Source organism: Platichthys flesus, chromosome 6, assembly GCF_949316205.1.
Source record: "Platichthys flesus chromosome 6, fPlaFle2.1, whole genome shotgun sequence".
Classification (NCBI taxonomy): domain Eukaryota; kingdom Metazoa; phylum Chordata; class Actinopteri; order Pleuronectiformes; family Pleuronectidae; genus Platichthys; species Platichthys flesus.
Window position 1 is genome coordinate 19,818,621 of NC_084950.1, and position 26,221 is coordinate 19,844,841.

Here is a 26,221-nt window from a genome sequence, read left to right on the forward strand (position 1 = left end):
TTTGAATCAAGGAGCTCCAGTGCAGTGACAGGGGGCAGAGGGGGCCACTGGTGCAGCAGGGAGTGGATGTGAGCCATGCTGGCCCAGTCCCAGCTGGGTGCACTGGCCAGCACTTTGGGCAGGCTGCTGGGGTGGTCCCTCTGACAGTGGAGCCGATGGTCCCATATGATTTGGTGATCAGCCCGTTTGAGCCTGCAGACAGAGTGGAGAAGAGAGGAGAATCGTATTTACATAAAAATATATAAGCATGTATAAGCTACAGCTATCGCATAAAGATTTGTAATCACATCAGATAAAGACTCTTTCAGTTTCAACACACTAAACATAGAGAAGAATAATGCTTAAAACAGACCACTGAAAAATAGAATCACACAAATGCAATGCAAGATATAATAACAGCAATGTGATTGTAAGGTCACCAGCTTCTCAGAACATCTGGGAAAATCAGTGCAGGATAAGTGAGTCATGACTTCTCTGCTAATGCTCAAAAACTACGAGTCAATGTGCATTAAAACAATAACAAAAGTCATTAGAATGACTTCATCTCTAGCAGAACTCCTCAGTGTTGCTGGTTTTGGCATTTAAAAGATACAAAGATACAAGCGTGTGGTTAGATTTAAGAGTCCCTTGTCTCTTGTAAAATAACAAATCACACAAGGAGACAACTTGTCTTTATCACTACTGACCAGTGGTGTATAAAGTACTTGAAAGCCATACTTGAGTAAAAGTACAGATATCTTACTTGAAAGTTACTTCGGTAAAAGTAAAAGTCACCCGTCAGAAAATGACTTGAGTAAAAGTCTTATGTTAGCTAGTATTAAAAGTATCTGGTGTTGAAATTTACTTAAGTATCAAAAGTAAAAGTACGAGTACCAAAATTAAAAATCCAAAGTGCATTTTATAGTCTATACCAAAAATGTTTCTCCTCAAGATTTATTTAAACTGACTGAAAAATTTTAACAATATGCATATAATCTATAATTTTACAAATTTTGAACCCTAGATACTGAGGTTCAAATAGTAATGGATCAGTGCATCTGAACTTCTAGAGACAACAAAGGATCAACACAACAGAATAAACAAGTGCCTCTTGTGTCTGCCTAAGAACATTAATAAACCACAGTATAACCACCAAAACATTCTGTAAATATCACTAAACCTGGACCTTTCATCAGTAGCAGGAGTGATACACAATGCCCCTTCTGATAACTCAGTAACCGGAAACAAGTTCTAGGCACACAAAATAAGAAAGTTTCTCTTTTGTTAACAGCTGCACTTTGCTAGTACAGAGAAGAAAAACTCACTGGACACAGTCTTGTTTTGCTGCAAAAATTTCCGACCGAATTAATAAAGACTGAACTGAACCGAGCTCCTGCAGGAGCACCTGGATCATTATAAAGGGAATAAATGAATGGGGAATGTGCTGGTGTTTGTACACATCGCTACTCCCCATTGGATGGTTTAGTGAGGTCCTCGGATCGGCCCCGCCAGAGTCGGTCACGGCCACGGCGCCGAGAAGACGATCAAACTGGACTCTAGTGGAAGTCAAACTTGTAACAGGGTTCCTGATGGTGAACCTGCGGAGGGATCATTACCGGTACAGCCCGCTAGACCCCTGTCGACATAGGCAGCCCGACCAACCTCCGGACCCTTAGGGTCTTGCGTGAGGGGGGTCTCACGGACCTGCACATCTCCCGAGGCGAGCTAGCGAGCGAGAGAGAGAGAGGTGCGCCGTGCGTACAGGCGCACGTTGCGCCAACCTCCGCTGCTCAAGTAACGAGACAGTTTTGAGAATGTAAGAAGTAGAAAGTATAGATATCTGTGTTCAAATGTAGCGAGTAAAAGTAAAAATTCGTCAGGAAAATAAATACTCAAGTAAAGTACAGATATGTGAAAAATCTACTTAAGTACAGGAAAGAAGTATTTGTACTTCGTTACCTCCCACCACTGCTACTGACCCAGGCTCAGCTTACGTTTGCCTTTCTGCGGATGTTGAATATTTTTCTTTCAGGGAATGATGAAATATCACAAATACTGAAATGGACACACGACACATCAGATGCTCAACATGTCTTGAGTAAAAAGAGGCTGGAGAAATAAATAGGCAGGTGAGAGAGCGCTCTGTCCTAAAGTGCTGGATGAGACTCATGGATGTTGGCAGGATGGATGAGATTTGGCTAGCAGCGTGTAAGGAGAGCATTTAGCAGCGCTGGGAGCAGCTGGAAGCGAACAGCCATACTGGAGCTTACAACATACAGAGGCGTTTATGGGCAACTGAGGCCTGCAAAGTCAGTGGCATTTTTTTAAATCTCTATGTCAATCTAGTATGTCAAATAGAATCAGTTTTCGTTATTTTTAAACAATCGACTGAGTTTGCCTTTCACACAGTTTTTGTATTTTCAGTTTTGTGTCTCTCGTGTGTTAGAAAAGCATCAGCACGCCCACTTGCACATGGTGAATCCACTGGATAATCTCCTGCAGTTTTCTCACGTCGGCTCATTCCAACATAACCCAGAGTTTTTCCACTCAGAGGCTGGAAGGAGAAACTCCAAATAAAGTCTGGGCCTCTCGCTCTGACATTTGCGTTCTCACATACAGTTCCTCCAGTGAACGTCAGGAGATAATCTGGAGTTCAGTCCACATCTAAGGGCAGCTTAGGTTAAAAAGAAAAAATTTTAATTGGCCTGTTTGAATTATATTTCATGCAGATGCACATTTAAGTGTCACAATTTTAGACTTCAGTACACTTTCCAGCAGCTACTTAAAGCCTCCTGCGTTTGTTCACGAAGGAACAGCAAGACCACCTTTTTATTTAAATCATTCCAGCAAACCTTCAACTTTGAAGGACTGAAACAACAGAAACTACAGAAAAGTGTTAGAAGTGTTTGATATTTTTTCTCACATCCAAATCTTTGAATTGCAATCTCTACATTATATTTATTTAAACATTAGGGAAAATCCCTTACCCGAAATTTGAAGCTCGGCTGCAGATTTTCTCCAGTTTGCGCCGGAGGTCTGGGTCCAGCTCCTCCAAAGTATGTGGCTCCGGGATGGGGGCCTCCTTTGGTCCCACATATAAAACATCCAGTGCTGAGTTGGGAAAGTCCACCTGATGGTAACACAAATACATGTGCAAAGTTTGGCTCGCTTTATTCATCAAAAGTAACTTTAATTGAAGAAGACGACTTTCGTCACAAGTAACCTGATTGGGAAAAAAACTTGAATAAAAACAAAAACATGCCGGTGCCACCACCAACCTGCATTGTAATTCTCTCTGTGGGCATCTTCTTGTGGCTGCCTGATGAGCCAGCAGTGGCAGCAGCTCCCTGGGCAGACGTCCACAGACAGAGCAGCCTGCTGCCCCTGGCAAGCACCCTGAACACCGTCAGCAATAAACAACAAACAAACAACAAGATTCAAAGCCATTCGTTGTAATATTATTCATCATTCCTAATATTGGAATTATTTGCTATTGCTACAGCAAATATTCCACATACAACTAGAATATTGTTCACTTCTGGTTTCATGGATGGATTAATCAACGGGCTGACTGGTCACAGGGACCAGGGGCCTAAGAACTCAAGGGGAGACTGGGTCATCTGTATGAGCTGGCTGAAAATAGCTCAGTTAAAAGATACAAGATAATACCAAAACGGAGGCAGTGTGGAAGAATTACCAAACACAGATGCAACAGAGCTACTAAAAGACATATAGAGGAACAAAATTACAAAAAAAAGACCCAAAAGACACACAAAACAACTACAACTGAACAAGTGTATCTTTCAATCTTGGGGGGCCTGTAAAAGAGAAGCAATTTTCTAATAATTTGTCTTTGCCTATGAGCTTCCTCTACGGTTTGTTTTGTGTGGGTGGATGAAAAGCTCAAAAAATGTGATGTGCATGGATTTAAGAAACAGGTAAATACAGTAAAACATAAATCCAGCCACTCCCAGCTGTCCCCCTCTTCTCACCCTCTGAAGTCAAAGAGCGGCATAGACACTTTGCCCAGCTGCTCTGGAGCTTTCCTCTGCTTGTTGGAGTCTGGGGAGCCACCCGCATTCTGGTTCAGCACCCCGAACAGAGACAGGCTCAGTATGGACTCCAGTGGGAGCACAGCCACTGCAATGGGGAAATTGATCCTGGGAGAGACAAGGACAGAGTAGGCATTGTTGCTGTTGTTGGGGTAAATTCAAATAGTGAATCAATTGGAAGTGAGGGATTGAGGAAAGGACAGAGGGCAAGGTAATCACTCACAGTTCATCCCATTTGACGTGGTAGAAGAAGCTTTTGTATGTGCCCACTCTCTTGGACTGGACCGGTTTGAACAGGTTCTTGCCATTGTGGGTGAGGGAGCACATCAGGAAGTATTTCTCATAGCTGAAACAACACAGAACACAATATAACTTCACTTAAGTCTCAGTCAATAAAACACAATCTACAGATTATTTACAGTTTAAATAGAGGTTAGAGAGGGAGACACTGGTCAAGCATGATCACCTGTACAGGTGATCACAGGTGATCACAGGTGATCATGATGATCACCTGTACAGGTGATCATCTGTCAATTGTAAATGTTTGCATGTATTAACAGCACTGTTACATGTCACACTGCAACTGCGTGTTCCGGTTGGGACAGAATGATCGAGTACTTTAGTTTACATGAATATAACCTCAGGTTTGAAGAACATGGAAAGTCCCTGGTACACAGGTTGCTGATGTCATCACTTTATGTCATAACCAATTTACATAATATATAAACAGGCATCTTTAGATAATAGCCACTAATGTCAAGGAACACATGAATGCAAAGCAGGTGCACCGTGAAAGGAGAACATGTCTTTCATGCATCCAGACATTTCAAATAAGGCAATAGAATGTGAACAAATCGTTCATAAATAGAATTTGGTTTGATCCACACATCAAAAATAACCTCTCTGTTTCACTTAGAGATACATTATGTGAGTGGGGAGGGAGAATATATCAGTTACACATTTCCACTACTCCAGGCCTGATACGTTGCACAGTGCCATCTGTGTTGGCAGTTCCACCACTCACCATGGTGTCTCAATATGCTGGCAGTGCTGTGGCATTTGCTGAGGCTCCAGATGGATGACACATTAGCCACAACACCAAACTCAAGACTTCAACAATTACAGTAACAGTACAACACAAAAGATATGTCTGGCTGCTTGTCTGGACTGGGAAATACTATATTCGCTGCATCCCACTGGGCTTGGGTGAAACATTTTTGGAGGTGTCTTTGGAATGACTGTCACTGGAGCAATGTTTGGTGCTGGCTTAAAATAGCTGCTGGGGGAGGCAGTTCTGCAGTAAATAGGCCTGTTATTAAGCAGTTCCTCTCTTCGTGAGGGCCTCCCTGGCCAGAAAATTACCGTTACCATTACAGCTTTTAAACTGCCTCCATCTTACAGACAGGGAGACACTTCATATATAGTTTTGATTTAAAGTATTACATTTTTCAGCTCTTGACCAGATTTGATCTTGGTTCACCATGGCTAACTGAATATAGCCATCGTGATAACTAAGTTAAGCAATAACTATAGCTGAAGTCTATTCTTCAGTGACAGTGAACCTGGTGACATCGCTATCTTCCCTTACTCAACTTCCTGTGCAGTTTTAAAGCCTCTGACCTCTCTATTTTTCTGCCTGCGTTTCATGTATGAAATGTACTGCTCTCGGTCTTTGGTGCGTGACAGAGCTGACAACGGAAAACTTGGCTGAGCTCTGTTCCAGACGCACGTGGGAGATAAAGTCGTGGTGAAACTGGACACTGGCATGGAAAATTAAGCCACAGGAAACAACACCGGAGCCGTTTCCACAGTATAAGAAAACAAAACTACCTGGTGTGACAGCACAGCCTGTGAGAACACTGCTTGATTTCAGCTGATTACCAACGAATGGTTACCATACAAGAGACAACACCATGTTATTATGACGATTTTAATAATGTTTTATTTTTAATTTAAGCTTTTCCTGCGAACTTGATAAATACAAATTCAATCCAAATTTGACCTACCTTCCACTGCTGTCTCTGACCTTATTCTATATAACAATTAGGTGAAATGTGTGTGGCAATAATAATACAGAGCAAGTGGGTCATTATGTAAGAACAAATGCATGGATAGGGTTTAATTATGCTGCAGCAGAGGATCGACTACCTCATATACAAACATGTTTTCCCAGTTAGGTTCTGACATTTTTTTTTCTGGTGCAACCTAGATTCAAGATCAGGTTTCAATAGGTCATACCTCCTCAGTAATCACACACTAATTTATGTCTTTGACATAAAATCGTTAACAATAGTCAGATGAGCATTATCTCAAATTATTTGATCCACTCAATGTCACTGTATGGTTTTATAAAACAAACATATGCATCTACAAATGGTTTACATTTACTGCATAAAATATGTCCAATTGAAAAATGAACAGTGTATCAACAGTGCAATATAATATTATTTATAACCAATCAAAGTGTGTGCAGTGGTTTTATGTAAATCCTCTGACTGTTTACCTGCTGACCCAGTTGGCTGGGATGCCATGCAAAGCAAACAGGGTGAACTGAAGGTGGTCTGTGGTGCCAGAAGCTTCTTTGCTGCTCCTCCCCTGCACAGTTTCCTCGTCTGAGGGCTCCGGCAGCGGACGTGAGCTGAAGGAGGAGGAGGTAGCAGAAAAGGAGCGCAGGTACAGCTTGGCTTGATCGTAAACAGCCTGCGTTAGCATGGCCATGCTCTCCTCCACAGGACTGGTGTAACCTGATCAAATGAGAGATAACATTTTTAAAAGTTAGGACAGGTAACACAGCTATTTAATTTGAGATATACAGTATAATAGCAGTGAAATCACTCATGTAAGAAAAAGAAAAGTAAATGTCAGAAGTCATTTTCCTAATCCTATGACCCTCACAATGCTTTCTGTAATTGATCTTTAAATAACAGCGACATATACACTTCCACTCTCAGACACTTTTAGTTTTAAAGCCATTTGTCGATGCATTTCAAAACTGCCTTTACCTTTTTTGTTTGGTAAGCAAGAAATATGGCTAAAATACTCAAACTCTTATCCACGACAACATTGCCTCAATTCTTTATTGTAAAGGCCTCCGAAGCATGGTGTAGTTGAGTGAGTATAGGTTGAGCGTAACGGTGTAAGTCTGTATATAACTTACCATCTGGTGATTGACCAGAAGATTTGGACCCCATCTACAAGGCAAAACAAATTGGTCTTAAGTCATCTTCATCAAAAAAACATTATGTGTAAACGAGTGACCATTCTGTCATATATGTGTGACAGAGCTAACCTTGGGTGAGCGCGTCTGTGGTAAATTGACAGAGTGTCGCAGTCTTTTGATGGCCTCTGTAATCGCTTGGGTCTCCACCTCATCCAGAGCACAGCACAGGTTCTTCACTGTCTGCACCACCCGGTCCACCGTCTTATACTGTGTACTCTGAATACAGAGATTGAGAAGATGAGGATATCATGTGTGTTAAAACTGCATCACTCATGCTTTTACCAGTGTTGTAAAAGTAATATCCACCTGTTTTGTTTCACAGTCAAATATATTGTTTAACTCAAGAACAACTAATGTGTTTGTATTTGCCTAAACACGGAAAAACTACAAAAACAGCACACTTCTTCACGCTGATAGTGAATTAAGAAATGTGCATGATAGGATTATGATTCAGGGATCGTGCATGAGGTTTTAGAGTGCAGATACTAAGAACATGTAACTAGCTGGTCTACACATATAACTTAATAAGTGCAATATGTGCATAATGCAATATTACATTTCCAGACTCAAATTGATTGTGTTATTTTTTGCCAAAATGAAGACCTGGAAATCATAAGAAATACTTTTTCCATCCTTTTCCTTAACTCCCCAAACCTGCCCAGGGACCACATGTACCTGATTTTGTAGGCAGATGTTGACTTGATTGTGATAGCCTTCCAAATAGTCAACCAGGCCTTGTCTGCAAAGAAGAAACAGAGGCAGAGTTTAGTGATGAAAGACGAACAGGAGGACTTTAATTATATTTGGTTTATTATCAGCTAATCAGATCTTAACAGATAATAGAAAGTTCAACTAATAATAAAAAATAACTTAAGATTTGGTCTTAAATGTTTTAAAAATAAAATACCCCCAAAATCTCTGTATAACCTCTGTATAAGTAACCCTATAACCCTGTAATTTGGGTTAGGATGCTCACAAAAATTAATTAGGAAGAAAATACTGCAAAAACCATAAAGTCACATCAATACAGTTAAACAGAGAACTTCTAGAAGATTTATCATAACTTCCTTCATCAATCCTGAAAACTAAAGAAAAACCTGACATTTATCTAAAAACTAGGTAAACACTTTGAAGACCAGGCTACACATTTAGTTTAAAGAAAACTAATATACATGGAATACAATAACCAAGTGTTCTTCCATATATTTTCTCAATAAGTGTGGGGACCTCATACCTGGTGACAGTCTCCTTAAAAGGCCTCTCCACCTGGCTCAGGTGCTTCTCTAGGTCTATTGTAGAGTTGTCATCCTCAGCCTAACAAACCAGCAGCAAACGTTTACCAACAACATAGAAGAGTTACAATTAGGTAAAAATCTCCACTACAGTTGATATGAGCTCATATGTGAGCATTATGTCATGACTTACACTGCGTGCCAAGTCCCTTTTCATGGTGGAGTGAGAGAGTAGTTGTAATGTGATCTCATTCTCCCACTTCCTGCAGTTCTGGACATACTCATGGCTGCCGAGGCTGTGTTTACTGTGTCACAGGGCACAGAGGCAAGGTTAAGATAATCATAAACCATATGTTTGTAGGGAAAAATACAAGCAGTTATTGAAACAAAAGAGGAACAGAGCAAGAGAGTACAGAGTGGATTACCCATTTAAAAGCATGGACTCTTGCCAGAAATGTAAAATTGGATTTGTTTAGTCCAAATTTTGGGGTAATTCACTGCTCATTGTCTGTTATCCTAGCCGAGGAGTTAAGGTTTCGCCACTTTCTGTTCGTCAGTATAATTATACCAAATCTAATGAATGGATTTCCAAAAAACTTGGAAGAATAAGACACGAGGCAAGAAAGAACGCATTCAAGTTGGACGCCGATCCTGATATTGTGAGACGCTGAGGGGCATCTTTTTATGTTACATTTTCATAAATTCCATGCATTATTTTACCATTAATGCATCTTAATGGAGATCAGTTATATTTAGGGCTGCTATCTTTGAGTTTGTGAGATTTGGTGCAGCTTGATTGAATAAATTAAAATTTTGGCTGGTGTGTAAGACTGATTCGATCGTAGTCAGGGAAAGATCACATTATGGAGAAAAAAGGCAAAAGCATTTATAAATGGTAAATGGTTTTGTATTTATATATAGCGCTTTTCTAGTCTTGATGACCACTCAGAGCGCTTTACAGTACAGTTCTACATCATTCACACACAGATTCATACAGTGCATCTATTTGCAGCACTTAGTTGTTCTATTGGGGGCCATTTGGGGTTCAGCATCTTGCCCAAGGACACTTCGGCATGCAGATGGGTCAGACTGGGGATCGAACTGCCGACCTTCAGGTTGGAGGACGACCACTCTACCCCTCAGCCACAGCCGGCCACTAATGCTTTAGTTTGCTAACATTTTAACCACTTTTCAATTGTGTGGATGGGCCTCTCACTAGGTTCTATGTCAAGAATAAAGGAGTCTCCATAGCTACTTTAAGAATGACAAAACAAACTAAATAAATCTGTAATATTGTAAAAGTTTATGGGCACTTGTGAGGCCAATTTATTCTGTCTGTATGTTCAAAAGAGATTTATAGATGTTACCGTGACCACATATTTCAATGCGTCATGTACGTTGGCATGGTTTTAACAACCATGCCAACAATGTGCAGCACATCCTCTAAGGGTCAGTAAAAAAACACTGTAACATTCTTTAAAAAAGAAAAGAGGCAAAGCAGCAGTTTGTCCCTGATCCCTGGTGAAGTAACATCATATCATTTCCGAATCCAGCTTGGTGCATGAATGCATTTAGTCTGGCCGGTAAACGGTTGTAAAGATTAGTCAGCGTATAATTAAGCAGCGTTTATCGGATCAGCTGTTATAAACACAAAAGATTAAATACGCAACTTTGAGCATGTGGGTGTACGAGGCTTTTAAGCTTTGGCGTAATGATATCCATTCCCATGTATCCCGGACAAGAGAGAGCAGAGGCGAGATATAGAAACATCCCCCGCGTCTATTTTTGGAGAATTTTGAGAGGATGCCAAGATAAAGTGAAGACAAGAGAAGATAGAAAGAGTTAGGGAGGGAGAACGAAAAGCAGAAGGCTGCTTAAGAAAATAATTAATATGCATAAAAGTCAGCCCAGAGAAGGATTTTTCTTCCACTGGTTAAGAATAAGAGTTTGGGAAATAAGAACTTTTGCAACACATCAAGTATTATGTTTGTTCTCACTTCTGCAGCACCTCCTCCTGGCCGCAGACTTTGAGCAGGTAGCTGGAGAAGTTGACCTGATCCAGGTCATCATGGACCCAGCAGAGAGTCTGGCTGATCAACAACTCCACCGGAGAACTCACTGAGGAAGGAGGAGGAAGGGATGGAGAGATGAGATAAAAGGAGGACAGTATTGGAGAGACAGAGGGCGATCAGAGGGAATTGATGGAGAGAGAGAGAGAGAGAGAGAGAGAGAGAGAGAGAGAGAGAGAGAGAGAGAGAGAGAGAGATAGATATGTGAGGGGGAAAGGCAGTGGAAGTACCATATTTAAAAGTAATTGACATGGTACACAACCACAAATGTATTGAGTGCATTAAAGGGTCAGAGGTCAAGGGTTACAATTTAGGTGTCATTTTGATAACAGTCTTAACACACATACACAAATGTATCAGAGATGAACCTTTCTCATTTACACACGTGTGACCGTGCCCTTAGTGACAAACATGTCGAAGGCTTTCATATTTGCTGTTGTGGGAACTGAACTCGAGTCCTTACTGGAACTTCTCTCTAACTGCAAACCTTCCTTTCACATTGTGAACGTCTCCACTTTCATTTCAAATCAAACCTCTCCTTGGATTAAAAGAATAACGCCATGTGCTGTTTTCTGGAAGGATTTTAATTCAGGAGGATTTGGGGTCAGCTCTCGATGTTTGTATGTGCTTCGATATCTGATGTGTCCAGCCAACACAAGACTGAGTGGAGCGTGAAACCTGACACAAGGCAGATTATTTGTCTGTTTAGCTACTTCTGCAGAGGTTTTCACACTCTTAACAATGCCTATACACAAACACAGGCAGACAGATACAGACTCTTCACATAAACACACATCTCAAACACGCACACTGGATTACTTAATAGCCATTCACATAGACACAGGGTAGGAGACCACCCCTGGCTCCAGCAATAACAGACCTCCACCCTTTAGAGGAATAGTACCTTTCTCGCTGCTAATGCCAGCGGGTCTAGCTTCACAGTCCAGAGTGGCTGTGTGGCAGTGGTGGCTGCCGCGGTTATATCTGTACTGGAGTGTTTAGTAACAAAGCAATTAGACAGGTCACGCCTCATGTTGTGAGCCCTCTGAGGTGGTGAGGGAATTCCTGGCAGGGCATTTTTGAGGGCACCAGTTAAAAAGAAGATAAAATTCCTATACCTCATTCTGCTAACCATTTCACACATGGTTGGGGAAAGGTGTTGGCGGGTAACATACGGACAACGAAATAGTGTAGCAGAGCATGGAAGCATTATAAGGCTAATGTACTTCCATGAGTAAGGGATACATTAAGAGCTCGAGTGAACCCCTAATATTAATACATTATGTGTCTTGTTTCAATTCAGCAATCTCAGCACTTGACCTCTCACCCACAGCTGGGATCCCCCGAATGTCACACTACAAATTATGAAAACAAATAAGAATGTTGTCGTTTAGTGTGCCAATAGCATTTAATACCACAGGGCACACAGAGAGTGATAACCTTGGCCAAAGCTAACGCCCTATCTTGCAATGTTATAGAATGTGAATTGAAGGTGGGGGTGGTAAGTTACTTCCTAAACAATTTTAAGTTTGCAAAACAATTTAATTTCCAATTCTCTTCCCGATAGCCATCAAGGATACAAATTTGAAAAAAAGTTTTAGAAAATTGTTTCATGTCGCTAACCAACCTGCCTACCTGCACGCACCCTGCCCGCTTCTAGCACTTGTGAGGCAGTGCAAGTTCATATGTTTCGGGGGCATAGCTTTGGGTTGGATGAACATTTTTGATATTTTTTAAAGTGCGGCCTGCTCTTGATAGCTTTTCCAGGATTACCAAAGCTAGCTACTGTGTAGATATACTGATGCGTATTGCTACCTTGTACCTGTGTGTACGTGCATTAGCATCCTTCAAGTCAAATTCCTGCAAATGTACTGTGTGAAAATGAAAAGATTTTAAAAGGGGGGGGGGGGGGGGGGGGGGAGTTCTTTTCTTTACATGTGAAATGAGAAAAATTATGGTGTTCCCTTCTCCGACACCCTCTTAACCACAGACAGTAAAAGTAACCTGAGCCAAACTGCAAGCGTGTTTCCTCCCTCTGTTTAAAACCTTTTTCATCACATCCCATTTTCTTACTCTGTTTGATTTTCTTTTCTTTCTCTGCAACTTAACCCCTTTCTTTCTCCATTTAACCTGCTTATTTAGTTTCTCTCTTAATAAAATATCTTTCCACTTTTTTCCTTCTCTCTGTTCCATGATTTTCTTCCTCTGCATTTTCATTTGCTCATACTCTTCCTTCTTCATACTCTGCTTTCTTTACCTCTTTTACATTTCTTGCCCTCTCTTTCCCCCCCTCTCACTCCTTCATCTCCTGTTCTCAGCAGCAGTAAGTGAGGAATCCTGAGAAACCAATGAGTAGTTCACAAGATAACCAGCCAAATGGTAAGGTCAAAATAGTGTGCATTATTTAGGGAAAGTTGCACAATGTAGAAATTCCCACAGTTAATAACAGTCAGAGAGACGAAAATAAATAGGGCAGTGAATTTCTCTGTTGTCCCACTCTTGAGTGGGACAACAGAGCAAAACAGAGAAGAAGAGCGGATACATAAAAGCACCTGCACTTTCCTCTAGCACTCTATCCATCCATCCAAGCTTTGAGTAGAACTAAAACATATTGTACCTGGGAGCAAGTGTTTGTCCAACCAGAGGAATCTAAACACCAGCTACAGTTTTTGGGTCAACACGCTTCTGACAACATAAGTCAACCCGGAAACAATGAACTGGATGTCATACAAGGAAAGAAGGAAGTATGCCTAGGAAGTGACCCCAGGCACCAGGATTAACATGGACATAAATTTAGAGTCAACACAGGAAGCTAAGAAAGTACTGTTCTGATGTACAATGAGGAAAGTAGTAAATATACTTCCTTTAGATTGTTAGTGTTGAACTGAGCTATTTAGAGTGGTGTCTGGGTCAGTAGGCGAGTCTGTTAGACAGAATACACCCACACAAGTTTATAATATATATATATATATATATATATATATATATATATATATATACACTGATGGCAGTGATGGTCCTCATGGAACAAGATAGACAGATGTTTTTGCAGGAAAACCCTCATTTATACTGTAAGAAAGAATTCTGTAACATAATTACACAAATGAAATTCATAACAAAGCAAACGTCCCAAATCTCTTTTGAAAATTCACTGAGTTATGAACATTTTGAGTATTTCAAGACCTCCTGCATAACAAGATTTCCGGACCCCCGGCCCCCCAAGGAAATTCTTCCCTGCTGACAGCCTCCACTGTGCTTGACTATACATCTGAGACCTAAGTCAGACGGTGGGGGCTGAACTCCAGTCCCTTTTTGCTGAATTCTGCTACGCCGTGGCGAGGAGACAAACCTTTATTTGTGCGGAAAAGGAACGCAGTGTACTTCCCACGACAGAAAAAATGAAAGGGAAAAGAAAAAAAATTGACGGGAAGGGGGTGAAGAGTTTGGCAGCTGTGAATGTTGTTTCTTCCCTCAGACCTCTCTTATCTGCAATCTGAGCTGTTCATTCTCCAAGGCAGGGGGGTACAAGGTTTCTCTTTCAGCTGACTTTAAAGCAATAGTGCACCATATGAGGATTTTTTTTAAATTACTAAATGTTTTATGTTTTTAATGGGAAGAAAAAAGGGGTGTTCCACAATCCTGTTAAGACCTGGTTCAAGGAAGGTTCGGATTCGGACATTTATTCTCCAGGGGTTCTTACCATCACAGGTGAAGGTTACAGGCTGCTGAGATTCCGAGATTTCAATAGAAACCTTGACAGAACAGCTATTGTCACCTCCCGTGTCTCTCTGGGTGATGACAGGGCTGAGGACGAAGCCAGGGTTGGTGGAGATGTCACCATGAGGGAATTTCGAACGCAGGCTGGTGGAACCAAAAAAAGAAAAAGAAACAGAGTCAACCCTTTCCCACCATATTTTGATCTATTTGGCTATTCAGTGCAAACACATGAGGTGCAGTCAGGGCCAGGCTGCGCATATGGATCAGAACGCTTAGATAAGACGTCTGGATTCACTATGGGTAGTGATGTTAACTTTAAATCTAATAGAACAGGAATTAGCAGCATCTCCACACGGTCATGAAAAACCACAAATCAACAAAAAAGTATTTCTACCAAATCCTAATAGCATAGATTCTCAATAACCCAATATTCGGCCTTCGATGTTGATGGCTTCACCAGTTTGGAGATAAAAATCATTTAATTTTAACCTTGTGAGAGGTCAAATTCCTTTTAACTGCAGTCCATATGTGTAAAAGCGTGTGTTGACCAGTACACATGCATGGATTAGCAGCAGGCGTTGACTTATTTCATCATAATGAAAGTGGATTCCCAGAGTGCAGCTTCATCATCGCTCCACCCATACTAACTACTGGAGTGAGAAATTCTGTACAGACTCAGAAGTTGCACGCACGCGCACACACACACAGCTCTTTACTGCATATGTAGTACATGTGGATGTTCTTTCTGCAGGGGTCAACAGTAATAATAATATATACTACAAGAAAACTCTTTCATCTTATTCTCATATTAAAATTTGACACACTGTTATAAGCTTAAAGGTTTAGTGTGAAGAATTGTTTGACATCTAGTGGTGAAAATGCTTGTCGCAGATGAATACCCCTCACCTCACCCTCCCCTTCCAAACATGAAAGAGAACCAGTGGTAGCCTTCAGTTGTTAGAACAAGTCTAAAAGAGGTTTGTTTTTCCAGTTTAGACGACTATAAAAAAAACATGGCAGCCTCCCTAGAGAGGACCCGCTCCTGGTGTAAATAGAAAGTATTTAAGGGCGCATTCTAGGGTAAAGAAAAAAACAATTTGTACAGTTTAGATGAAACAGACTTGTGAAAACATTACTAGACTTATTTTATATCCAATCTATCAGGAAGCATCTTACATTTTAACGTCTTCACAGAAGGCGACAACCTCAAGGTTTTGAGCGTCCTGTTGTTCCAGGGCGGCGTTCTTCACCAAACCTGTTCCCTTGTCCTACATTAAAAAAACATGTAAACACAAACAGAATCAGGGAAGTGAAAAAAAATACACAGTTATTAATAACATTACACAGTTCAAACAATAGCAGGCCAGATTGAGAATGGCAGGACACAAAGACAGTGACTGGCAGTGTGTGGTCATGATAATGTGTCGAGCTCATACTGTATAAATTCCTGACATCAGGTTCACAATACAAGAGACTGTAAACAGCCATGCTGAAGGTCTTTAGGCTGATTTGGGTTTAGGGATTGCTGAAGAGGCAGTTTTATTAAAAACAACCTCAATGCGATAAATCCTACGGGGAGAATAAACATGTCAGCAAGGACAAAGGTTTGAAACACCCACTGAGGTCTCCAGCGTCTTTATGACCTTTACTCTTAAATTGCAGCATTAAAACACAAGTTTATGTTTAATTAAGGTTTACTTTTAAAATTAAACAAACACAGGCACACACAAGAAAAACTAGACCCTCCAGCAGCTGAGCCGACTTTCACTGGAAAAATATAATAATAAATCGAAGTTCATTATTTTCATCAAATCAGTTTTTTTCGTCTTAAACATTTGAAGAGTTCACTTCAAAGAGTTGTAAGTGTGTCTCTTTGTCTCTCTGTCTCTCAGACATGCCCGCACACACACACACGCATGCGCACACACACAAATCCCGAGACAGCTCTCCTGGGAGTTACTCTAAGAGATTCCTGGAGACTTGTCTGCTGCCGGGAACTTGCAGTTACAACCGGCTTTTTACGGCTGTCTTACTGCCAGCGACTGAGGAATGTGCTTCCTGTGGCACAGGAAATGAGATGTGAAAGGGCACCACCCCTTCCGCTGCCCAGCTCTGGGCTGTCTGCAAAAGTGCTCAGTCATGGTTTGGATAACAGGGACTCTGACATCACTCCCAATGACGAAGGTTTGTAGACAGGTCAGGAGAGCAAGGGGAGGAAAAAGGAGAGAGGGTGAAAAAAATATGTTTGGAATGTCATAATATTGGTCGATTCCTCCCCTGAGAGGTTTATGTCAACTTTTGAGTTTGCTGATGAACCCAGGGGCAGAGAGATTACTTTTCATGTGCAATGACGATGACAGACTCCCTATGTTTGCTTTGTTTTTTACAATTTGTTGAATAAACTCATCTCGTATCATACTCAGTTTACAATTATTGTGATTTTTATTGATATGAAATGATATTTCTATTGTGATGAGAGTGCATAAAGAGACCAGTACAATATTTAGATGAATTTAGTTCTGGAAAGAGACCTTCCAATTATTTAATTTATAAACTTGAAACAATATCAAAAGGTCCTATCCTCGACAAATCTTATCGCTTACTTATCGCTTCAGCTTCACAAGAAACACTGGTCTAGTGGTGAATGGACTGCACTTGATGGTAAAAAAAACACCAATCCTATGATTAGGGATCGAGCTTTGAGCCCCAGTAAAATCATCCTACTCCACATAAACCAAGTCGAGGTAATTCAGTCCAGGTAATCACCCATACCACATAACCACAGTATACCTGTGAAACCCCTTTCTCTTGTTTCTTGTCACCTATGACTATATCTGATTAACAAAAATTACCCAAATAATGAAAATCCAAAAAAGTTGTACTAAACCTAATGACCAATATACCAGCGCTCAGCAGGCTAATTAGATAGTTATCATTGAGACCATAGCTGCAAAGCCCCTAGAGAAGAGGCTTCAAGGTCCAAAGAGCTTAGCTGACCTGACATAACAGACAGAAATCAGAAGTCAGCATGGAGTTGAGAAAAGAGGACAAAGCCTGACACTGAAAACACCTGCATCTCCCAGCATGGGAAGGGACAATCAGATCCTGCCTACACATTTTTTTTATCTCAAACTTGAGGATTTCCTAACTTTCAAAATTACTATTTAAAGTTTCAATGAGTATTCACGCGTATTGCTCTATTCTCCCCAAACACAAAAATGTGTCACAAGCCTCTGTTTCTGTAATATCTTATTATTGAGACTGGAATTAAAAACATTAGCAGTGTTTATGTTTGAATACAGGATTGCTTCAACAAAAACAAACGTGGGCACATAATCCAATGAGGCCATGTTAGCTGTTCGCTACACTACAACACACACACAAACACACACAGCGGGCTGTACAGTGGGACAGACCCGTCTTTGTTCCGCTCTACTGATTTTGTTTGGACCTAGACAGAGAGCTCCTGGTATCTGAAGTCATGGGAAGAGCTTTAAATGATTCACACGTTGACTAATGCTTCACACTTCCTCTGCTTTTACTGGAGTGTGACCATACTGACTGTAATACCAGGAACACACTGTACAAGAAAGGAAGATTACAACCCTAACAGTGGCTGATCTTCAGGGTCACGGAGAGTTAATGTGACCAGTAGCTGGTGGTCAGTGATCCCAACAGAGATGACTATAATCCAGAGAAAGTTAGTTGTAGACTTTGTGATGCAAAATCTTTTCAAATTTGTTTTTCTAATCGTCAAAGTTTGTCATGATGAATTTCCTTAATGCATTTTCCGTCCACTTTCAGACAGATCAGACATGGAACTTGTCAGAAGTACTTTTTCCACCATTTCCAACCCTGCCTCGAGTTGTCTCAGGCCTAAAAGGAGACAGTTCTGTCATGGGTGTCCTCATCTCTTTGTTGGCCACATTGTGCTTTACAGTGAGACATAATTGATTATGCAAAACGTGACTCCTGCATCTACAGATTAACACTGTAAATATTTGTGTTTATTCCAAGATTACTTTCAGGTTAATTAAAGGTAACTGTTTCACCGCTTTTGTTAACAGCTTAAGGTTAAAGGGAATCAATTTTAGAAATCCGAGCAATTATTTTTTGCATATACACACTTAGTCCAGAGGTTCTGGGGCATACAATTAGTTTATATATAATGAATGACTAGAAATTGTTTTATATCCTAACCAATATAATTTGGAGCAACATCTACGTCTTCATTAATCTACTTGATGATTAACTGTTAATCCATTTTGTTCACAGCAAATAACTTTAAAAGCTCATGTTATCAAAATCGGAATCACGTCTCAATCATGCAGAGGCTTTTCATGATTGCGGCTGATAAACAAAACAAAAAAAGCTTAGCACACACATTTTAGCGGAAACATTTTTGTTTTCGCTAGAATTTGACAGACAACCACTCTGAGTTTGTGGTGCATTTCATGGGTACCAAACATGTAAGGAAGCCTGACTTTGCACAGTAGCAGAACTGAAAGACTTAACCAACACTGGTGGCGGGTCGTAATTCCAGGCCCAACATCAGTATTGAGTTACAGTACACATCGAGACATCAGACACCTCATTTACTCTCTGGGGGCAGTCTAATGAAAATGATCCCGGGCTAACCATACAGGGTTTTTCCTGGCCGAAAATTAGGCAAGCGTTGTACTGAGCTGTCAGGCAGAGCAAACAGAGCTGGGGCACAGAGACCCGGAGAGCTCCACTGCCCGGTCAAGAGTGTTCCTAGCCTGGCCACAGGGCCACCAAGCCCGGGGTAGGGAGCCACTAAGTCCCTTTATAGTGTTCAATTTAGGTTTTTTCATACGTGATGGGACTGTAAAAAAAAGTTTTACCATCTCTATTAGTGATGTACTGCTCCTATCTGTGTCTATCATTCGCGTGAATAAATGCATGAACCCAGCCAAATCTAGCTGTCTCCTCTGGCTCACGGTAAATTGACTACATTTACAAATTCTGTTGTTTTTACCCAGTCTGAATTTACACATGTAGCCGATCACACTGTCTGTGTGTGTGTCCTGCTGTCTGCATGGCAGAGAGAAGAGAACGAGAGAGGCACTGTAACCTTTCTCTCAAGTCCCAGGTCTATAATACAGAAGCTACAATTTTTTTTAAAAGTAATCATCACTTATAGTGATGGTGGCTCAGGACAAACGTGATCACTATAAGGGGTTTCCACTTTACTAGACTTTTATCGGGAGGCAGGCCGGAATTTGATGGAGGATGCCGCCTTGTAATTCTCCATGCAGGAAAAACCCAGCCATAGCAAACGTGCACTCTTATATAAAATATATTTAAAAACATAAATATTTTCTAAATCGTGAAGCTGTAGGGCAACAAATGGTGAGTTGAATGTACTTAAACTTTTAAAATCTTTAGGAGAATAATCTGTAGTCTTCCTTCCTATCAGAGGAAGATTAAGATTTTTTTATTTAAACAGAAGCTGCAAATTTTTAAGGTAAAATGTACTACTACAGTTGCGCCAGGCTTTCATAACTGTTTGTGGGAAATGTTGAGTGGGGCTGTCATGCTGATCCAGCACTTACCGAGGAGATGAAGATTGATTTTAATGGGTTGTGACTTCTCAGCAACCTCTGACTGTAAGCTAAAACATTTTTGACTGTGTAGATGAACAAGATTTCCTCAGTACTTTGAAAATAGCATCATCGATGACACTCAGTGTCAACAGATGCTCTGGGGTTTACATCAGCGGAACAAGCTGCTCTGAAAGCACATATCAACTTCTCCTTTCAATTAGGAAGTGAGTAGTGACTATCCCACGCACACTTCTGTCATCAAGTGAATTTGTGGGCTTAATAAATTCAGTTCTAGGGACAGACAGTCAAATATACATTCTGTTTAGTTAGTTTTTCTTTGACAGTTCCTTTCCAAAGTATTGGCAAGGTTTCTATAATGTATCTTCTCTCTACCTGCTTCCTCACTTCATCTCCCACAAAGCTTCCTCTGTTTTCTGACAGTAAACAAGGTCAAAGGTGAGGAACCACAGAGCTGTTTGCCCAGTGAGTCACAAATTTAACTGGAATCCATTCTGCATCCGTGCAAACATCCTCTAGCCCTACAATCTTCCTGGTATTTTGGGTGTTAAGTCTGCTCCAGCATCTCATACTTGTGCTTAGGGTGCAATTATAGAGAATATAAAAAAAAAAAATGGGGCAGAGTCTTGAGTGGGATGGTGTGTAGGTGTGAGAGATGTACAAGAGCTCTCAGAGTACTTAAAGTCTGACGAGGCAAGAGATATTTAAGTGGTAAAATGTACGGTACGTCCGGGCATACTGTATGATCACATTTGCAGTGATGTTGAATCACAAGACAAGCTCAGATAGAATTGAGCCTGCAGATCATCTTCAAGAAACAGTGCAAGAACAAACAGGCATGAACAGGCTCGACCAATCTGCAATGATAGGGCAAGCAAAAACATTTCACTGTGTGTAAACACCACTCCCAAAAACTGAATGTAATTGACCGGCGTATCAGCTTATTACATACTGTGCATCATTAATGTTACCAAAACAAGGAGTAATTCGTCCCGAATAATATATTTTCAATCAAATCTGCCTCATGCTCTCCTTCACTCCTCATTTCTCTGCAGACTAATAAAGTTTGTAGCTTGATTCAGTTCTTACCATTTGATCTCCGGATTTGTTGATCCACTACATGAACCAAAAAACAAGTAACTCTGTGTCAAGGAAACTACCCTTTTTAAAACAATTATGACGATAAGTAATATGAATCCTTTCGCCTCAGACATGGCGACGTGAGGTAAATGACGCATGGACTCTCAGAGCCAGGTCTGAACAGGTATTGGTGCAGTGAGGTGTGACGACTGAACTGTAGATAGAGATATTTGTTTGACTGCTGATTATCTTTAACCTCCAACTTAGAGGCTGAATGAAGGGATTAGCAGCCAGTCACGGGCAGTCAGTGAGTCTAAGGTGGAAAAATATTGGGGGGAGAAGAAAGGTGGACAGATGCAGTTAAGTGACAAAGCTGAGGACTTGAACTGAGAGACTTTCAGGACAGAGAATGAAATGGTAAGTAATGGAAGACAAAAAGTTAAACAGAAAGTGAGGAGACTAAAACAGGAGAAAGAGAATGAGGCATATAGAAGAGGTGGTGTGACACATTTGATAGCCCTGTTCTGACTATGTTTTATTTGTTCCATTTCTAAAGCCCTCTGCCCATCTGACCACATTTTACAGTGCACTCTTGCCAACCACAACAAGGCCTGGCCACTGCAGGCTGATGCACAGGGCCAAGCGTAAAAAACAGTTGAGGCACATGGCAAGTGTGACAACAGGGCAGATAAAATACTGTGCACCATTTTCTTTCCTGTCTGTTAATGAGGAGATGTAATGTTTTGGAAGAAAAGAGTTTTATTATGTGGCTTGGAAAAACACTTCAGTCAGTTTTCAACCACAGTGCTACTCAAACTATTGTTTCAGAGTATTGCTGAGTAGCTGAACGTTTCTTGAAGCATTCAGAGCAATGGTTGAGAGGTGAGTTGTGTCTGGATCTGTACTGGAACCGATAAGCCAACATACGGCAACAGTGTTATTAGCATAACAAAGTTATAAGTATCTATTTGACTCCAATAAAAACTGATTTACTGATAGGAAGTTGCAGCCTCACTGCAATAGAGTCATTGATTGCTTTTCCTCTTTGACATTTGTATCTTATTCGAAAAGGTTTTCATTTTTAAGTAAACTACCATGCCCACAGATGCATAAAGTAATGTTGACATCACTTTAAAGGAGATAGATACACTAACAAGATTTATATAGCTCCAGCAAGTTTTAAGTTGTGCAACCTAAATGCAAACCACTCAGCAACTTCAGCATAAAAACATTGGTCATTCAAGGAAAGTGAGGTGAAGGCAATTTTTTTGGAAAGCAGGGCCAATCCTCGCACACTTTACATTGACCGCCTCAGCTGAGTGGTTTCTGTATTCATGTTCCTACATCTTACAGATATCGACCGACTTTCTGCTTGTTTTATTTTGTTGTTCCGTTTTGAATTGCATAGCTGTTGCTTCAAATTACAAACCTTCCACCCACAGACTATTGGGGAAGCAGGTATTGGAAGTACGGTTTGATTTGCCCACATCACAGTACCTAATCACCCTACTATAAAGTATGGCTTGCAACAGGAATCAAAAACTTAGAAAAGAAATACAGCATCTCTTTCTCCCAAGAGTAAATGAGTGCTGGCGCAGCAACTTCTGATCGCACTTTGTTTTTGGTCATTCTGGTGTTGCTGGTTCCTGTTTATGACAACATGGGTGCTGACGGAACAAGCAGTGCAAGCAAATACACACACCAACCTCGCATAAAAAACAACTAGATACAATATTAAGATGAGTAGAGTGTATCTATGAGTGTAGAGGGGCAGATGAGAAGAACGCTGAGCTAAAAGGGTTCAGGTAACAAGGCATGGTATTCTAACCTGCAAACGCAGGCTTAAACCAAAAAATAACATATAGGCAAGTGTAAACAAACACAGTTTTATCCTTCAAAAGAAACAGAGACTGTGGATGATACAGCTTGGAGTGCAGCTGAAGAAGCTGCCTTTGTCTATTCCAATCCCACATGTGCACTTTAAAGACCAACTAGAACAGTACAGTGATGTCATGGTCCACTGTACCATCATCTTTTTCAAACACCATGTTCCAATTCTGTCAGATTTCCTGGTTTTTATGCATCCATCAGGAATTCAGCAAAGATGGGCCTTGGGGCTGTAAGGTTAATTTTCACCCTGGTGTGAGACACATACCAGAGAGAACACTTGTTTGTTTCTGACACAGAGAAACACTATATTCAGGAAGTAGGCATCTTGAGATCAGCAGAAAACAGACACAATGTCCAGAAGAATAGCATGTACACTATTTGTAAGTATTGTGATAGGAATTAAGTATCTTGTAATCTACCAGCATGTGTGCTGAGATATGCAAGTTTCTGATACAGGAGTGTCTAAACATTTTCTATTAATTTCAGATGTGGGTGATACAAATTGACAACCAGACCCTGCTTGCCTAAACATACTAAAGGAGCGATTCACTTCTGACAGAATATCTGGAAAGGAATTCTAATTAAACACAGAAAGGCATTCATTTCAAAGCAATGTCTCTGCGCCTCAAGCCATAGCTGCTAGCCTAATGACAGATGGTTGTTTGGTTGTAGGGGGAAAATGATTTAGATTTTTTAGAAGAAACAATGCCCCATGTCACTTGCCCATAGCATTGTCCCAAATGTATTCTATAAATATTCATCACAAGAAACTAGATCACTCGTGTCTTGCTTGGCAACATTTATCACAAAATGTGGCTAAGAAAAGATTGTGGGGTGAATCCGTGGACAGCTAGCTACAGGGAAAAGCTTCATTACAGGGAGCAGATGTAGAGAGGATGCTTTGCCTGTGCTGGTCCATCGTCTCCCCTGACTAAACTTTAGGCCCGCTCACTCATGTGACATGAGCTGTGGTTGTTTTTGATCATTTATTCTGCCACACATAAGTGAGCCAATAGGCCATGCAGAGACGGATTGCAAACTTGTTAATCGACTTTTCAGGGTGTCAGCTACAAAGCAGGTGGCAGGGTAAAACCATACTGGTCTGGATTGTAAGATGCGGTTGTGGAAATGGAATGACTAACACTGCAAATTTCCATTGAAGTTCTCACTCAAAAGCTCAGCTTTTCTGCTTCATCAGAGCTGTGTGGCTGTTGGTTGATCAGATTTACTTAACAGTGGTCTGACACTATTGGCAAACAATGCCTTAATCGTTATGAGATAATTAATCAAATTGTTCCAATCCTGATCACGACACGGGTACTTAATTATGCAACATGTGATGATTCTAACTGAGCCCTACCCACTGAGAACCAGTGAAATAGAGCAGTCAAAAGAGCATTGAAATGTCTGAAAACTGCCAAAAATGTCTGAGGTCTCCAGAGCATTTCCTGTTAATAACTCTCTCAGCTAAATCACACAAAGATCACGAAAAGGCCAGATTTCTCCAGAAAAAAACTGAAATCTCAAAAGGAAAGAAAATGTACTTGTGTTCTTCATTCTGACTTGTCTGCTGCTGTAACAACTGAGTTTCCCTGAGGTGTGGATCAGTAAAGTTTTATCTTATCCTACCTGATTGTTTGGTTTGTGCTGGGAGGAGGTCCCTGGGATGTTGAGCGAGTGACTCCTAGTGACAGCAGCTCCTGTTGATGCCCTCCTGTGCTGTGGGCGAACTGACAGTGGTGCTTTCACCCCCAGCGGGGAGCTGCTGTTACTACTGTTTCCTTCAGTCTCGAGCACTGCATCCCAAGGATCCCCTGCAGGTACTGGTACTGTCTGTGCAGTATCTCCTGACACCTGGGTCCCTTCCTCATTCTCAGCTTTATGCTTTGTCAGGGGGTCCAGATCTAACCAGTCAAAGCGATTGCCGCTAGAGGATTCCATCCCTGCTGGCTGCTGGGCTGGTGGGTTGGGTGCCAGCGAAGCTGTGCCCACTTGAGAGGAATCTAGGTCAGTGCTGGCCGATCTGCCATTCTTCAAGTATTCTGAGGTGCTGGCAATCTTGTCAAACAGTTTGGCCATCTCTGGGTCCACAGCTGGTTGTGGGAAGACCATGGCAGCAGCGGGCTGGATGGGAGTGAAGGCCATAAAGGATGGCTGCTGTGCTGGCAGAGCCATGAAGGCTGATATGGTTGGAGTGAAACCATTTTGAAAAGTGCCTGGTTTGGGGAATGGAGCAGAGGGAAACAATGGGGTGGGCTGATGGGTGGGAGTAGACACACTTGAGCTTGATGGAGTGGACAGGACAGGTGTCCACTGACTGCCCTGGAAAGGTGAGGAGGTACAGGAATGGCCTCCAGGGTAAGAGGCACTGAGATTAAACCCCAGCAGGGATGAGGGTGTGGAGACTTTGCTGTTAGCCCCAAAGTTTTCATCCAGTAAGAGCTTTTCAAGTTCCTCATTGGTTAGCTTGTCCACATCAATATCCCGGAACTTGACCTGCTCTGCCTGCTTCTTGGTCTCTGGGAAAACAATGAGGTCCTTTTCTGGTTTTCTAACACAGGGTGAAGGATGAGGAGCAGTAGTGGTATATTTAGATGTTTTTGGTTTTGAGGAAGACGTGGACGTTGCATACATAGATGAGGGTGCTGAAGTTGAAAGAGTGGGCCTCTTCTCCTTTAGCAATTTTGCCAAAGCTTCTTCTTCCATTCGGAGGGCTTCCTCTTTACCCACAACCCCCTTTGGTTGGGGGACATCCAGCTTGAACCCATTACCACTTGATATCTGGGCCATTCTGTCAACTGGAAGGTGCCATGAGTATGATAGCTTTTAAGTCAGCGTGGCCCAAAGGCTGTGGGGCAGAGCTTTAAACACCTAAAAAAGGGGGACAAATTTGGTTTAGTTACACAAACACAAGAGGTGGTCAAACATGTTCAAAGAAAGTTGTACATCATTTTTTATGTTTATGTCATCTAACAGCAACTGAAGGATGTTTTTTTGGACAACCACTCATTCGATCAAACGTAGAGGGTGAAATGACTTCAAATCAATATCACGATTGTTTCCAACGTATTCCTCGATTAGGATCAATGAACCAATTTTTAAATAAATATTATAACAATTGCTCATGATGCTTTTGCTTGGGAATGGTGCAATGTTTAGATAAATATAGAGCTGGAAAAAAACTTTGTTAGCAAATATATCTCTTAAATAGGATCCAAAACACTATGTTTCTTATGTAACTAAACTAAACTGATCACCATATCACTTTAACAGCTACGAGTTTGCGCTAAGAGTTTAACTTGATGTGAATATAATCTGTATCATTTATTGTTTATAGTACAAGACGTGTGTCTGATGTCAATGTATAATATTGCTGTCAGTATGAATTTAACCATAT

The 26,221-nt window shown here is 41.1% G+C and overlaps 1 protein-coding gene across 1 annotated transcript in view; it reads right to left on the bottom strand.

Annotated features, from left to right (window-relative positions):
* Positions 1 to 26,221, bottom strand: part of pik3c2a (phosphatidylinositol-4-phosphate 3-kinase, catalytic subunit type 2 alpha) — a 42,404-nt gene that overhangs the window by 10,815 nt on the left and 5,368 nt on the right. Inside the window, exons 2-16 of the mRNA XM_062389485.1 lie at positions 24,454 to 25,695; positions 15,446 to 15,537; positions 14,253 to 14,413; positions 10,481 to 10,601; positions 8,677 to 8,788; positions 8,486 to 8,565; positions 7,927 to 7,990; positions 7,321 to 7,467; positions 7,189 to 7,222; positions 6,535 to 6,775; positions 4,255 to 4,377; positions 3,972 to 4,139; positions 3,258 to 3,375; positions 2,967 to 3,109; positions 1 to 192 (exon numbers count right to left, since the gene is read on the bottom strand). Of these exons, the coding sequence (XP_062245469.1) occupies positions 1 to 192; positions 2,967 to 3,109; positions 3,258 to 3,375; positions 3,972 to 4,139; positions 4,255 to 4,377; positions 6,535 to 6,775; positions 7,189 to 7,222; positions 7,321 to 7,467; positions 7,927 to 7,990; positions 8,486 to 8,565; positions 8,677 to 8,788; positions 10,481 to 10,601; positions 14,253 to 14,413; positions 15,446 to 15,537; positions 24,454 to 25,614 (2,957 nt within the window). The 5' untranslated portion in view covers positions 25,615 to 25,695. The remainder of the gene's footprint in view (positions 193 to 2,966; positions 3,110 to 3,257; positions 3,376 to 3,971; positions 4,140 to 4,254; positions 4,378 to 6,534; positions 6,776 to 7,188; positions 7,223 to 7,320; positions 7,468 to 7,926; positions 7,991 to 8,485; positions 8,566 to 8,676; positions 8,789 to 10,480; positions 10,602 to 14,252; positions 14,414 to 15,445; positions 15,538 to 24,453; positions 25,696 to 26,221) is intronic.